This window comes from Pipistrellus hanaki (genome assembly GCF_964339955.1).
Source record: "Pipistrellus hanaki genome assembly, chromosome: 2".
NCBI classification, from domain to species: Eukaryota; Metazoa; Chordata; class Mammalia; order Chiroptera; family Vespertilionidae; genus Pipistrellus; species Pipistrellus hanaki.
The window spans coordinates 19,299,686-19,316,748 of record NC_140504.1 but is presented as its reverse complement, the minus strand read 5'-3'; the positions used below and the strand labels follow the sequence as shown (position 1 = coordinate 19,316,748).

The 17,063-nt window shown below is 36.6% G+C and overlaps 1 protein-coding gene across 1 annotated transcript in view; it reads right to left on the bottom strand.

Annotated features, from left to right (window-relative positions):
- Nucleotides 1-17,063, bottom strand: part of LEKR1 (leucine, glutamate and lysine rich 1) — a 120,251-nt gene that overhangs the window by 17,799 nt on the left and 85,389 nt on the right. The window contains exons 8-10 of the mRNA XM_084876051.1: nucleotides 14,236-14,313; nucleotides 13,180-13,383; nucleotides 3,251-3,344 (exon numbers count right to left, since the gene is read on the bottom strand). Coding sequence (XP_084732177.1) covers nucleotides 3,251-3,344; nucleotides 13,180-13,383; nucleotides 14,236-14,313 — 376 coding nt within the window. The remainder of the gene's footprint in view (nucleotides 1-3,250; nucleotides 3,345-13,179; nucleotides 13,384-14,235; nucleotides 14,314-17,063) is intronic.

Here is a 17,063-nt window from a genome sequence, read left to right as displayed (position 1 = left end):
CAGCAGGCGTTTCCATTTCCAGACAGCACTAAGCATTAGGCACCGCTTCCTTTAGCTGAGCCAACATCTCTCTCCTTGTGGGTTTTAACCATGGGTTTTGGCTCTGCTACTGGAGCAAGAGAGTGAGTCCTGGATTCCTTAAGGCCTGGGAGTTTGTCTGGTGAGATTTAGAGAAGAGATCCCAGCGACAGGCTGGCTCTGGATTTACACTGTGCTATGATTATAAATCCTCAGGGGGAGTTAATGCCAGATAACTTGGGAGAAAAACTGTCAAACCTGACTTAGTGAGACTCTGTGGTTGAGGTCACCGTAAGAAGAGGAGAGATGTCAATCTGTATTTCTCAAGGGAACACTGAAACCAGATTACCAGGAAGCAGAGTGATTGCTATGAAGGTTTGTGGGAAGCCCTTTAAATGAAATAAAGTACAGACAGAAGCCTAGCTCCAGTGTGGGGTCGTTAGATTTATTGTACTGAGTGCAGGCCTGAGTATTTGCCCCAAGGCTAAACAATTATACTTATATTCACTGAAATAAATTCTTTTGGCTCTCTCAAAATAAATTTCTGGATTGTTTAGGGGAAAGGATGTTGATGATCATTTAGAAACACAGAGGGTTGTTCAGATGTGTTGCTCTTGGACTACTAAAGACAAAGAACACCTTATGGGCACTCAGAGAAAAGAGCAGATGTTCCTGTGAAATCCAGGTACTTACATCCACCTGCCTCCTGGTAGCCATTTAGGAACTTCACAGGTGTCTCAAATAAAGTGTCTGAACCAGAAATCCTGATACAAAAACCTGTCTCCACCTGCTCTGCCCCCAGCCCTCCCCATCTCAGGACTCAGAACCACCATCCATCTCGTTATTCAAATCCTTCCCCTCTCTCCCTTACCATCCACACCCAGTCCAGCATTAAATCCTGTTCGTTTTGCATTTACAAAATAAAAATTGGATTCTCTTATTCCCTCTTAGTGATTTCTCAGTGCATTAGTGTAAAATCAAAAGGCCTCTATGTGATTTTCTATAGGACCATACCACCAGCCTGTATGACACCTTCGTGTGAATCAACAAAGCACCCCTTCCTGAGATGAATTCAGCCTCGTGCCAGGCACAGGGCTTGGTGAGCAGAGCACAGGCTGGATGGCAGCTCCTTCTCTCCCTCGGCCTGTGCTATTGTGCAGGGCACAACCCAAACGCCGGTCTCTGACAGCCCTGGACTTCTCCAACCTAACTTTCACCACTTTCACCTCTTGATCACTGTGCTCCAGCCACATGGGGATATATAAGAACACATGGAAAAGGGAAATCAAATGCAAAACATTTGGAAAGATCACAAGGTGTGACTTAAAGAGTTAATGGCCACAAGATACCTTAACAATATTTTTTAAAAACCCAACTAAGTAACATTTTTTAGAAGCTCAAGAAAAACTAATTGTTTTTAAAAGATTTCTGTACTATTTAAAACTAAGTCAAATTAGTATTCCAGCTATAGGAGATTCCTTAATTGCAGAATTTTCACTGAAGAGTAACACATTTGTGCATTTGGGACCAATTTTAAATGTTCAGCATGCACATTAATTTCCATTCTTCACATCGAAGCAACACTTCGAGTAAACAAAAATCCATGACAATTAGTAAACATATAGTTATTTTCAAATGTGCCATCCTTGTTGCATAGCAACAGCTGATTTTGTTATGTGCCTTTTACGTACTCTAAAGTAATTAAGCACAGGCACAAATGGCTGGCTACATTTTTTAATGACAAAAAGCACTTAAGTTGTGTTTATTCTAATATGTGTATTGTATATTTATAAAGGGAACACTACATTCCTACGCAAAGGCACAGTGACCCAAGAAAGAGATGACAATGTCATATTAGTGATTCTTCTTTCTCATGAGAGGACTTTCAGGGAATTTTTTATTCACAGCTTCAATAGCTAACGCAACCAAGACATAATTATCATATCTTGGCTTTACTGATCTGGGTCTTGATTTACTGCTAAGCTAAATGATAAGATTTATTAATAAGAAGTCATGCCCTCTCAACAAAATAAAATGTTATAGAAAATTATACCTGCCCAAATACACCTATGATGTAATTAATTTATTAGAAAGATATCATGGTCTTAGTGTTACTAGCAAAGAGTTCACAGGCGATTGTATTTGAAAGTCCTTCCTGGGGTGTGGCTGAGGAGATGAGAAACATACATAAGCAAAGGCAGGAAAGTTCACTCTATTAGTATAAGAAGAGCTAAGGGAAGGGAAGGACTTGTATGTCTCTATATTACTTTCATCAGTGAAATTTCTGAGTCAAATATGGGACATTTACAATATATCTTCATACATACTGCCAAACTACTGTACAAAACATTGCTGTAATTTCCAGTCCCATAAAGAATATGAAACACTATCTCACCGGTCCTTCAGTGCAGTGCAAAAACCACTCTATCAAGCGGATGTATGGGGGAAATCTCTCATTGTTTTAATATGCTTTTTTTTGTTAGTTGTTTTTATTGTTTATTGTTTATTGTTGAAGTTGATCATCTTTTTGGTTTTTAAAACATGGATCGGTAAAGATGGGAGAATGTGAATAAGAATAGATTTGCCAACTGAGGACACCAAGACTAATAAAAATTAGAAATAATTAAAGAAGTAGGAACTTTAGCCGAAACCGGTTTGGCTCAGTGGTAGAGTGTCGGTCTGCGGACTGAAAGGTCCCAGGTTCGATTCCGGTCAAGGGCATGTACATTGGTTGCAGGCACATCTCTGGTAGGGGGTGTGCAAGAGGCAGCTGGTTGATGTTTCTCTCTCATGGACATTTCTAGCTCTCTATCCCTCTCTCCTCCTCTCTGTAAAAAATCAATAAAATATATTAAAAACAAAAAAAGAAGTAGGAACTTCAGAGAAGAAAAGAAAAAGACCATGCTAAAAAATGAAACAAAATAAGAATGAGACATTTAGAGCAACTTTAGTTCATATTCTCAAATTCAGTTGTTGCCCATATGAATCGATTTAAGTCATAACCAGGAAACCATGGCAGCAGTTAGTGCTAGGGATAGGTACCAGCTGGGGAAGAAAAAGAGTTGGGAAGGCTTCAGTGCACTGTGCATGGTGCATTGGTCTAGGAAGTTCCAGAAGGAACCAAGTATGTGCATAGAAGCAAAGAAATCTAGTTGGAATAGCCTTCTGGCAAATAAACAGACTTTAAAGAAGCAAGTAAGACACATGCTGATGAAAGCTACATTCTCATTACCTTTTCCCTCCAGTTAGCATCATCCAGCCGCTTCTGTCGAAGGGCCTCCTGTAGCTGCTTGATGCTCTTCTGATGTGAAATCAGCATCAGTTCCCTGAAAACCATAAACCTGACAAATGAGTCAAGTCTCATCAGAGAATATAATTTCACAATTTAGTCTGTTTATTCTCTTTAGTAATAGATAGATAGATAGATAGATAGATAGGTAGATAGGATTTTTACTGTTAGCAATAATTCACAAACATTGCATAGTAAGAATTTTCTCAGGCTTAATTTCTGTATAGTAAGTAATGCTATTTTTGCATGTAATAGTAACAACATATATGGATTCAAAAGTATAATAAAATGTTTTTCATTGTGGTTCTAAAATTCATGACTAAATTCTAACACTAGACAATATTTTGCTTTGTTTTTTTTTTTTTTTTTAAAGGAAAATACATTGGGATGTGCCATAAAATCAGCATGTTTGTGGTTTCTGCTAGATTTATTTTTCTTTTACTTATCTCAAATGCTGATTGGAACAAACCAAATTAAGTGGAGGGTAAAGTCTGAGGTGTGATATGGTATAGTACAAAACATTAGAAAACTGAAAACACAAAGAACATTTAATATTTTAATCCACATAAGTGGATCCCAAAGCTTAGTTTATGATCCTCGGGGTGGAGGTAATGTGGGTGATTCATGAGAACCTTTCCCAGAGGCACCAAAATTAGCATCTGACTATCACAAGTAGTGGCAAATGCATGCCTGTTGCTTAGGGCACCTTCCTGTTTCTACAATCATGACGCTTCTTACTTTCTATGTAGGAGATTCTTCCCTATTCCTTATTCCTCTTCCTAAGTCCTTTGTTTTCCATTACCAACCTCTTCCTTTTACTCTGATCCCTTTTCTCAAACTTGTGACTTTCATTTATAACTGCTGCTGGACATCTGTATCCTAGTGATCAACACCAAAGATTTCACACATCAAAACACAAATTCATTGTCATATCCTGCAATCTTGCCTTTCCTTTTGGCTTCTGAAAACCTTTCTTTAACAATCAAAATCTTTGTTTGGAATTCCCGAGCCATCTCCAACTCTACCTTCTCCTTGTTCTACCACATCCATTCAATAACAAGTCCTATGTATTCCACTTCCTTCTTGTCGAACTATTTGTTCCCTTCCTTTCCCACTAGCAACAACCTCATTAAGCTTCTTGACTTTATCTTCCACCTAATGTATCGTAATAGACTCTCTGTCTATCTCTTGATCTCTATTCTAGTTTCACTCATTGTATTATTAAAATTTTTTTTTACTGTAATAAAAATAGTGCCTACATTTCTAGTCTAGAAAATTTTAAAGACACAAACATAAGAAGACAAATTTAACTTAGTAACCAGAGGTATAAATATCACTTGAGGAAAAGTAGTTGAGAAAACAAAACTTTCCAGGCTTCTCTTTCCAGAAAATGTGTTGGATAAGATACCTTTACACTTTTCTACTAAAACCAAGTAAAATTATTTTATTTATTATAGAAAATATAAGAATTTAACTAACTGGACAAAAAGGTGAGAAAGATAAAGAGGACAAAACTCAAATGAAAGAATGGACATTCAGTGGAGAACTACTGAAATCTGAGTAAAGTCTTCTGGTTAATTATATTATACCAATGGTAATTTCTTAGTTTTGTACAGAAAAGTAGTTATACCATGATTAAGAAAGATAGGCTAAATGGGAAACATCAACTCTCTGTACTGTCTTTGTGACTTTGATATAAATATAAAATTATTCCGAATGAAAGTTAGCTTCAGTGCTCTACTTATTGGAAGAACCCCAGCAATAAGTAGAGCACTGAAGCTAACTCTCATCTTGAAAGTACTTTCCAAATATGATGAACTTGAGCTTTAAAATTTATAAGCATGAAGGGCACAGGAATCAGGAGACAAAGGAAGAGTCTCAGAGGACACTCACCTGAATGAAGTTGCATCACAAAGAGCAACTTACAGTATATGTGTGAAATTCACACTTGTATGTGTAAAATAAAAATAATATCTCCTCTCAAGGTACTAAAAGGAAACAACTGGCTTTGAATTTTGGCGCTAAGTAGAGAGAAAAATACAAATATCTCATAAGAAATCAACCAACCCTAATGCAAATTTATATCCTGAATTCATATTACCTGAGTGGTCCCAAACATTTCATGTTGAAATGATAACTTAAAGTGGTGCTAGGTTAACCTTGTCTCCAGATTCCTGGTAGGAAAAACACCAATATTTTGGGGAGAAAACTCTTAAAACTGGGGCTCAAAGAATTCCTACTGATAAAGAGATAAGACCTATAAGAACATAGTTTTTTAAAAAAATCACAAAACTATTTTTGAAAAATTAATAATAGGAAGAATGAACAAACACAAAGACAGCATAATCAAATCCACAAATACTAAAGTATTAAATTTTCATATACAGAATATAAAGTAAGGATGCTCAATACAGTAGAAAAAAAGAAATAAAAGTGATTTAAATGACTAAGTTTGAAAAAGAACCAAATTGAACTTGTAGAAATGACAAATATGTAACAAATATGGTAGCTGAAATTGAAAGCTCTGTGGATGGCCATGTAGCAGATTATTCATAACTGAAAAAATGAAGTGATAAGTTAAAAGGGATATTCAAAGGAAGTACATAGAGTGTGGTACAGGGAGTCAAAAATATAACAAGAGAAGTGGCTATCTGGAAGACATATTAAAAAGATCATATACTTATTCACTATTTCAGAAGCAAAGGAGAGAGAAAAAGAAAGGAAGAAATATCTGAGGAGAATATTCCATATTGATGAAAACAACAACCCACAAATCTTGAATCTCAATGGATTCTAAGTAAGATAAATAAAAATAAATCTTACATCTGAGCACCTGGTAGTAGAAAATTATGAACATCTAAGTTAAAGAGATCTTAAAAGCCAAAGAGAAAAAAACTACATTATTTTCCAAGGAACCCAAATAAAATGAAAACTTATTTCCAACAGAACCAAAAGAAACCAAGGACAGTAAAATAATATGTTCAAAATCCCATGAGAAAATAACCATCAACCTAAAGTTGGGTACCCAGCAAAACTATCTTTAAGAATGAGATTGAAATAAAACCTGAGTGTTTGGCACTAACCAAAGGAGCATGAAATAATATGCTTTGCAAAAAGGAATACATTCAGAAGCAAGGTCAGACATGCCAAAAGAAATAGTGAGCAAAGTAACTGACAAGCACGCAGGTGTTAACTGTAGATGCTTTTTTATTCCTATGCTGACAGCCACAAAATGCAGGTTGGAAGTTTCCTCTGTAGGAGGATGCAATGCAGTGGAATTGGGGAGAAGTATGAGTGACTTCAAAGCTAATGGCAAGGTTCTTTTTCCTGAACTGAGTGATTGATACATAGATGTTCGTTGTGTTGTACTTCTTTAAACTTTACACCTACATAAACCTTCTATGTATCTACTACTCAATATTTATAAAAATGAATGATAATAATAAAGACTAAGTGTGGAGTAGAATGTGTATGTGGAGAAAAACTAATTTAAGGGAGAGACCAAGGTGAGAGAAAGGCATATTAGTAGTACGGTGGGGTTTATTGACCACTCTGCATACTATGAGCAAGGCGGCGTCATCAGGCCTTGCAGGGACAGAGGTAGGGTCCCTGACCAAATGGTGCTCAAAATCCAGCCGTACAAAAGGGAGCTTTATCTTTGAAAGTGTGAAGCAGACCACCAGGCTCCGATGCTTGCTCAGCAGTCTGTAGGCTGGAGAGCAGCAAGAGACACAGACGGAACAAAGGAGGCGGGCTCGGCCATTCCTGTCTCCTCTGCAGACTCATCTTCCTCTACTTGTCAATTAATGTTTGTGTTCTCAGCACTTTGTTCTGGCCCTTTTTACTTCCTTTCTTCTCTTTCTCTAGGTGATCTTATCTACTCTTATAATTAAAATGCAATATAGATGCTGACAGCTCCCAAATTTTATCTCTAGCTCATATCTCTAGTTCCGATGCATCTGACTCATGCATCCAACTCTTTACCTGACTGCTCTAATTTTGTATTTCAGAGACATCCAAAACTTAACTTGTTGGTAATCTCAGAGGCTTACAGTACTAGTTTACATTTTGCTCGTTAGGTGGCATCTGCTGCTCTACTCCATTTTTTGTTCCAGGATGTAGGCCAAGGAGTAACTCTTACCTGGGAATGTTGATTTTGTGATTTGTAGAAAAGAAACCTTAACAAAACATAGGACCTGTTAAATCTTCTGCTTAGAATTGATACATATCACTTCTCTTATATTTCAGTGTCGAGAACAAGTCAAACGGCCATGTGTGATGTCAAACAAATATGGATAGCATAGTCCTCTCACTGGGAAGTGCACCGTAAGTCACCTGGCACTAGGTGGAGTCCATCACAACTCTGAAATCCTACTGGAAGCCGCTATGAGGATTCCCACCCTGGAGGTGGGAAACATTCTTTGCTTAGTCCATGGTTCTTTCATGTGGAAGTGATCTCTCAGTCCAGTTTTCTCCATGGCGCCTTGCTTTCCTCTCTGATATGCACTGGTCTATGTTGACCGCATTGGAAGTGGGCATTAGAGATTCTGCCCTATTGGGAAACAGCTTTGTCAACTTTTATCCTTTCCATAGACTATTTACCTTATATGGCAAAAGGGACTTTGCATATGTGATTAAGGATTTTGGGATGTAGAGATTATCCTGGATTATCTGGATGAGTTCTAAGTGTAATCACCACGGTTCTTTATGTAGAGAAGAAAGTTAATGTGTGGGAAGGTGATGATGTGACGACAGAAGCAGATTGGATTCATGGGTCCAGGACCCAAGTAATGCCAGCAGCCTCTAATCTAGAAAAGGCAAGGAATGGATACTACCCTGGAGCCTCCAGAAAGAACCAGTTTTCCTGACATCTGGATTTTAGTCCCTTAACACTAATTTGGTTTTGCCACCTCCAGCACTATAAGATAACAAACTGGTATTGTTTTAAGCCACTAAATCTGTGTTAATTTGTTATAGCAGCAATAGGAAACTAATAGAATGGTCTGCCTTCAAGTGATATTATGAAACTTCAGGTATAAGATTAGTACCTATAATAGTAAACTTGTTAAAAAAAAAAAGGGGGGGGGGAACAGTGGTCAATGGAAATAAAGTAGCACTTCACCTGGTTTCATAGAATGTCAGTGTCATAGAATGGATGTGGCTGGCCGTATGCTTGTTAGGAGTAACCAGACAGCAGAGTTCTGGACATTTCACTCACTTTTATTTCTAAGCCAGGTTTCCTATTTGAAAAAAGGTCTTACTGATTAGAAAATTCCAAGAAGCATTTTCAGATGGGTGTCTGTGAGTACATTATAGGTTATCTTCACTATTAAAATGGATAATACTAAATATTTAAGATGCTTGAATTTCAGTCTCCCTGGAGATAGTTACAATTTTTTTTTTTTGTTAATCCTCACCCGAGGTTATGTTTTTTCATTGATTTTCAGAGAGAGTGGAAGGAGGGGGTTGAGACAGAGAGAGAAACATTAATATGAGAGGAGCACATTGATTGCCTCTTACATCTGGGTATGTTCCCTTGATTGAAATCAAACCTGCGACCCTTCAGTTCACAGGTCCATGTTATCCACTGAGCCAAACTGAGATAGGTTTGATAGCTATAGATAGTTAGCTATAAATATAATTTTTATATCACCAAAAAGTATTATAGAATTTACTTCATATACTTTACTCTGATAAACCCAGTACAAAACACCCCACTGTTAAGTGTAACCTTTTAGAACAAAACTGGGAAAGTCTAGTATATTAGGGAAGCTAAAATATAGTAGGCCAAGGTTGAAATGATATTAATGAAGTATAGCTATTCACTGAAGTTTCAAAGAACTATTAAGTTCCTTATGAATTTGTGCAAAATATAAGGTGTTTTGAGTGAACTGTTATAAAAATTATGAACTTGCACCTGTGATGGTAAGTTTGCTTGATATGACTACAGAAATAAAGACGGTCATATGTCTTTGAGTCCTTATAACTCCAAAAGCTCTTCAGTGTGAGTCTTTCATGGCACAAGGCAGAAAGAGTGACTCTATGTGATATTACAAACACTTAACTATCCTTGATTAGCATGCATATATGCAAATACATTTCCTGGTTAGCCTCTCCCTACCCACCTTCTCATCCCCTAGACAAGGTGCAAGACCTTTCATAGTTTACTATGTAAGTGTGGTTTTTATTCTTGGAATCAGGAGTATCTTTTTCAATGCATATAATCATCTCTGTATGCTTATTTCATGCTAATCAAAGGTGGGTGTGGGTGGAGAGGGGTCAATGGGGAAAAAATCCAAAGGGGGCATCTACAATACTTTCAACAATAAAGATAAATTTTTTAAAACAGAAAGACACTGATAAAGAAAGACAATATTGTGCTGAAAGAACCAGTAAAGAATCAACTTGGACTCTCGTGAGCCTTTCTGCTAGATGTGTAGAGGAATGATAAGAAATGAAACACAATTGTTAGAGACGTATTCCATCTTTTCCATGTTATAAAAAGCTGAAAATGTGCAGCTATTTCTGGATGTCAGGCAGTTATCCAATTTCCCCTTTAGAACCACTTCTACAGATATTGCTGCTTTACGTTTACAGGAAACAACACAACATCAGGTCCTAAATTTGGATTGACTAAGAATCCAATCAAGAAGATTTTCACTAGAATACAGAATTAAACTCCCAGCTCTCATATTTAGCAAGTCATAAACTCTAAAGTCTGAATCACTGGGGGCTTCTGAGTTTTAAACCCTATGTTCAGTAGTTTGGTTGGGATTAAATTCATTCCCATCCATACATCCAGTATTAATTGAGTGTCTACCAGATATCAGGCTGTTTTAGTCTCTAGGGATACAGTAGGTTTTTTTCTTGCCAGTCTTTGGAAATAATTAAGAAAATTCCCAATTTTTAGAAGAAATGAAGACCCTGAGTGGTCGGTATCTTTCTGAAGTGGCGTTATTCACAGGAGGCAGAGCTGGCTCCAGCTCGTACCAGCCTAGGACTGTCTACAGTATGTAATGCTGCCTTCACTTTTCATATTTGGGAGAAGAGCTGGCCATCTGTAGCATTCTACCCTGCAATGTCACCAGATATATTTTTAAAATAATGTTTTAGGAGTTGGCACAATAGGCAAACTAGTATCTACTCACAATTAAGAGGATTTGTTTTTAAAACTTTAACTTTTAAGTTCTTAGATTGAAAAGCAAACGAGAATCTAATTTCTTGCATACACCCAAACACCGAGATTCCCTTAATTGTAGTAAAAACGTAACTGCAAACAAATGTCAAACCATAATGCCAAATGACAGCTTTCAGTTCTGTTTCACAAGTTGTTCTAAAGGAGATGTCTTCACATTTTCAATCAAAGAGATAATTTTGATTTTGTCACAACTCCTGCCTCTGTTAAAAGCAGTAAATCTGTGATATAAGAAGTCAGCCTCTTGCTCTGAGAGCTGTTGATGAAGAGGAAATCAGAGAAAGAAGCGAGTCTTGGGGGGAAACCCCGGTAAGGTTTGTTATTTTGGAATGATATTCCTGAGGACACTTCATTTCATAATCCTTTATACTAATAGGATGGCATCCAAATGGATTCACTCCATAGAATAGTAATCTCTTTAAGAGTAAGGCAGATAATCTTGAATTCAACAGACACACTTACTGAATATCTACATCACCAGTGCAAGGTATAAAAATTAATCAGATATGACCTTTGAAGGGTTAGCAGTATAAGGAACAATGATAGGGAGGGAACTAATACATTGTGAGCACCAACAATCTACCAGGCATAATACTAGATACGTTAATCTTCACAAAAAGATAGCTGTTACTAATATGCCCATTTTACAGGTAAGGAAAATGAACCTTTAATGGTTACGTTGTCTAAACTTGAGACTGGTCAAGGTGAAATATACACCTATGTTTGCTTAACTCTAAAGTCCGTTTTTAAAAACGCTAAGCCACGCTACCAAAAGCTCACAAACCTTAAAACATTGCTTCCAGCTCCCTTTCTATATTCTATGCTTCTTACTGCTTCTAGCCTCCATGAAAATAGGACAAGCCACAATGCACACAAACCTTCTCTTCCTCTAGAATGTGCTGTAAAAATGTGTGTATCATATTTTCATTCTGAAGAGATAGCTCTACTTCTGATTTTGCCTGAGAGTAGAAGACAAAACTCACAACGTTGTATTTATTTATAGTGAGCGGGAGAATCCTGAAAGAGTGTGAGGGTGAGGGAAGAGAGAGAGGGGTGGGGAGAGAGGGAACACTGTTTTTTTTCCTTCTTTCTGCAGGGCTGGGAGGCCCCTGAAGACCATGTTACAACATGGTTGAGAAACAGCGCTCACATGGACAGAAGCTGACAAAATCGGGCCTTTTAAGGGAGATGCTGAGGAAGTTGTGCAAACTGTAGGAGAGGCAACATGGGTTATAAAGGTTAGACACACAGACCCTGAGCGAGAAATTCACCTCACTTAACCTATTTCCTTATCACTTAACCTATTTCCTTATGTGGAAAATGTGCACACTCACACCTGCTTCACAGGTGAGGGCCCAAGCTCTGCGAGGCAGTGCAAAAAAATTGACTTCCCCTCTGGGTGTGAATTAGGAAGTGTTCCTTTTCAATTTGATATAGTCCCATTTGTTTGTTTGTTTGTTTGTTTATTTATTTATTTATTTATTTTTTAAAATATATTTTATTGATTTTGTACAGAGAGGAAGGGAGAGAGATAGAAAGCTAGAAACATCGATGAGAGAGAGTCATCGATCAGCTGCCTCTTGCACACCCCCTATTGGGGATATGCCCGCAACCAAGGTACATGCCCTTGACCGGAATCGAACCCAGGTCCCTTCATTCCCCAGCCGATGCTCTATCCATTGAGCCAAACCGGTCTCGGCCCATTTGTTTATTTTTTCTGTGTTTCCCTTGCTCAAGGCGATATATCAGAAAAAAAATATTGCTATGAGAAATGTCCTAGATTTACTGTTATGTTTTCTTCTAGTGTTTTCATGGTTTTGAGTCTAACATCTAATTAAGCACCCAGCCTGTTTTGTCTTCTGGACGGAAAGTATAGTGTCAGTCACTGGTGACGGACTGAGTGCTTAAAGTGTTAATCCATTCTGAGTTTAATTCTTGTGTATGGTGTAAGACGGTGTAAGATCTAGTTTATCTCCCTCCCTCCCTCCCTCCCTCCCTCCCTCCCTCCCTTCCTTCCTTCCTTCCTTCCTTCCTTTCTTTTTCTCTTTTGCACGTATCTGACCAATTTTCCCAACACTGTTACCCCATTTTATGTTCTTGCCTCCTTTGTCAAATATTAACTGACCATAAAGGTGTGGACTTATTTCTGGGCTCCATATTCTATTGGCAAAAATATCTAGGAAGGTTGGATGAATATGTTTCTTAGCATCCTTGATACTACCTCAACACCAGAGGTAACTGTGCTTATGGCAAGTCCTCAATAAGAGAAGTTAACAAATAACAAAGAGAAGAAAAATAGAAAGCAATAAAAGAAAAAGTGGTATAAAAAGAGTTTTCTCTACTGGAAAATGTCAGATTCCACCAGTGAATGGTCCAAGTAAAATTCAGTAAAGTATCACATGTGGTTTTTTTTTTTTTTTTAATATTTTCAATAAAAATCTAATACTAATATGGATTTCAACTCTACTTTCATTAACTAACTCTATAACTTTAAGCAAGAAATTTAGCCAATTTAAGCTTTAGTTTGATCCCTGTAAAGTGAGGTCATGGGATGTAATAACCATTCAGGTGAAATATATCTTTAATTCGGGGATTTCAGAACATTGATGTTTCAAATATATATGGAATACTGACATAAACATTAACTATTTTTGGAAGAAATTATTCTTGACTGCACCTTTCATTTTTCAGTGTTATAACCTCTTCCTTTGTCTGATTCAGAAGAGTTTTGGTTGTCTCCAGTTCATTTTCTGCAAGGTTAATACTCCTTTTTATATCTTCTTCTTGCCTTCCTTTTGCAGTTAGTTCTTCCTGTAAAGTTTTATGTAGTTGTTGACAAGCTATTAAAGAGTCTTCTTTCTCTTTAAGCAATCTAGTATGCCTAAAAAGAAATAGAAAAAAATCCCATCAATGTGCATTAGATACTATATTTTCATGTTTATTAAAGGTATGGAAATTTTCATTTGAAATTATAGACTATAACTTTAACTTATAAAAATTAAGAATGCTGCCAAAACCGGTTTGGCTCAGTGGATAGAGCGTCAGCCTGTGGACTGAAAGGTCCCAGGTTTGATTCTGGTCAAGGGCATGTACCTTGGTTGCAGCACATCCCCAGCGGGGGGTGTGCAGAAGGCAGCTGATCGATGTTTCTAACTCTCCCTCTCCTTCCTCTCTGTAAAAAAAAATCAATAAAATATTTTTTTTAAAAAAATTAAGAATGCTAAGGAAATAGATAGTTCTGCTATTAAAATTTTCCCATCTACCTAGAAGCAAAAGTCAATAAACAGCTTCAAGATATTATATAGGATACACACACACACACACACACACACACACACACACACACACATATATATATATATATATATATATATATATATATAATATTTTTTTTTAAAGAAAGCCAAAGTACATATTAAATAAAATGTTATTTAAAATGTGGTTTCAAACTTTTTAAAAAATATATTTTATTGATATTTTACAGAGAGGAAGACAGAGAGATAGAGAGTTAGAAACATTGATGAGAGAGAGTCATCGATCAGCTGCCTCTTGCACACTCCCTACCGGGGATGTGCCCACAACCAAGGTACATGCCCTTGACCAGAATCGAACCCGGGACCTTTCAGTCCGCAGGCCAACACTCTATCCACTGAGCCAAAGCGGTCTCGGCGAAAAATGTGGTTTCAAACTTAATTACTAAAAAAATATTAATTAAAATATTTGCAATGTATACCTTGATTCAGAAATAATGGATTCAAACTTCAGTTTTCTAAGTTCTCTTTGACATTCATCAGCTTCATTAGACTTTTTCCTAAAAATAATACAAAAGTGGTACAAATATTTTATTTCAAAATAGTTAAAGTGTAACTATTTTCCCTTTAAAAAAAAATCCTTACCCAAGGACATGCTTAGAGAGATAAAAGGAAAGAAAGAAAGAAAGAAAGAAAGAAAGAAAGAAAGAAAGAAAGAAAGAAAGAAAGAAAGAAAGGAAGGAAGGAAGGAAGGAAGGAAGGAAGGAAGGAGGGAGGGAGGGAGGGAGGGAGGAAGGAAGGAAGGAAGGAAGGAAGGAAGGAAGGAAGGAAGGAAGGAAGGAAGGAAGGAAGGAAGGAAGGAAGGAAAGAGAGAGAGAGAGAGAGAAAGAAAGAAAGAAAGAAAGAAAGAAAGAAAGAAAGAAAGAAAGAAAGAAAGAAAAGAAAGAAAGAAAGAAAGAAAAAGAAGGGAGAGAGGAATCCATGTGAGTGAGAAACATGGATTGGTTGCCTTCCCTCTGCTTCCTGACTGGAAGATCAAACCCACAAACCAGGTAGGTGCCCTGACTTGGAATTCAACTGGTAACCCTTTGGTACATGGAACAATGTTCAACCAATTGAGACACTCCAATTGGGCTGTTTTCCTTTTTCAAACATGTTTTTCATTTATTACTTTTCTTATATTCATATTCTATTTGTGGTTATATATGCAGATTTCCTTGAAATTATAAATATACAGTCTAAGGATTTTTCTTTGCCAAAATAAATCTAATCTGTTAGTCTGATTACAGGGTTTTTCTTTATCATTATTTAACTTATAAAAACATTCTTACTATCTTCATATTATTTCTACCTTTATGGCCAAGTAAACTATCAGACTGATCTCCATTTAAATAAAAGTCTAAACTTTGGATAACATTTTTGAAAAAATGAAAAACCCCTATGTGAAGGTATTGGAAAGTAATCAAGCAGGCAAATTCTGGAGGGATTTTAGCACTCAGAGTGAGGTGACAGCATGGTATCAGGTTTTTACTTGTTTGCCTAATGATTTTACTCTTGAGAGCAGGTCCCAGTCTACACTCACCATGTGGGGAAAACTAAAATTCATAGCAAACTCACAGTCATTCTGGCCTGAAGAACTAGAGCATAGTGTTTGGGGAAACCACAGCTGCTGTGAAGGATAAACTCTGAATAGGAGAGAGCCAGAGAGAAGGATCCCAAATGCTGCATAGAAACTCTGCCCACATGTCTGGCTGAGCTCAGGACTACATGTGCACAGGGCATATTCCAACCTGACTAGTTAAAGATAAGAGAATGGAACTATGAGGCCAAAGTAACTGTCTGATAAAGCAACAGCATCTTGCCATTATTTGGAGAAATATAACAGAATCTAGAATCTGCATAACATAACATTCACAATGTCCAGAATAAAAATTACTCATATAGGAGAAACAGAAATGCATAGCCTATTCTCAACAGAAAAGATAGTTAATAGGGACCAACTCTGAATTGAACCAAATATTGAAATTTGCAGAGATTGTTAAAGGAGCAATTAGAATTCTGCTCACAGAATTGACTCTAATTAATGAAAAGATAAGAAAAATCTTAGCAGAGAAATAGAAACTATTGAAAAGAACAAAATGGAAATCCTAAAACTGAAATAAACATTTGTCTTGATCTTATATAATTGGTTTTGTAACAATACTAAAAGTTAATATATGAAGAATGATTAATATTCCAATTTAAGTTTATATAAACTGTTCATCAAGTCATTATCCAAATGTACCTTAAAATAGCTTATACTGAACAATGAAATGTTACTTAGATTATCAATGGGTTTGCCCTACTTGCAGAATGACTTCGTTTCCAAAAAATAATTTTAAAACATCATGCACACGAATAACAGATTCATTTATTTTTAAACCTTTTTATAGTAAAATATGATAAAATTGTAAGATATAGGAAATTACATTTAAAATACATAATATAACAAACTATTATCAAGAGAACATTCTTGTAACTACCATCCAGGCCAAAAAATAAAACTTTACCAGCTACCCTAGAAGCTTCATATTCCTGGTCCCAGCAAAGTCCCCTCACCCTAAAAAAATATCCTTGTGAGTTTTATGGTTATCACTTTGATTTTCTTTGGGGTTTTATTACCCAAATTTTATTCCTGAACACTAATATGCAAATTGTCCCCTCAGGAGTTCAACTGGGAGAGCAGGAGTTCGATTGCTTGGCAGGGCGCCGAGGGAAGGAGGAGGCAGGGAGGCAGGGAGGCCTGGGGATCCTACCATGCACAAATTTCATGCACCAGGCCTGTAGTTTCCAAATAAAATGTTAGGAAAGAAGGAATCAGGAAAAGATTAACATGCCATTAGTACAGTGGGAAGAGGCTTTGCTCAGATAAGTCACAAAGGAAAGAATACCAAAGATATATATGCAAAGATACAATTTTTTTTTTTATCAGTTAAACTAGCAACTTTTTCTTTTTTCTTTTTCTTTTTTTTTAGTTATAATACCCAGTGTTTGTTAGGAGAGATGGGCATTTACAAATACTGCTGAATTTTGAAAGTCTGTATAATCATTTTGGAGGGCAATAAGTCATTATGCATTAAAAACCATAAAAATATGACATTTGGTTCTAGCAAAAACCCTAAGGAAGTAATTGTGAGTAGAAAGATTTATCTATATAAATTTCTTTTAAAAAAAATGTACTTATAAAAGTGAAAAATTTGGAAATTCTAAAAAACAAAGGATTAGTAAACAAGTTATGGTTCATATGTAGATTGAGATACTATACAGCCAT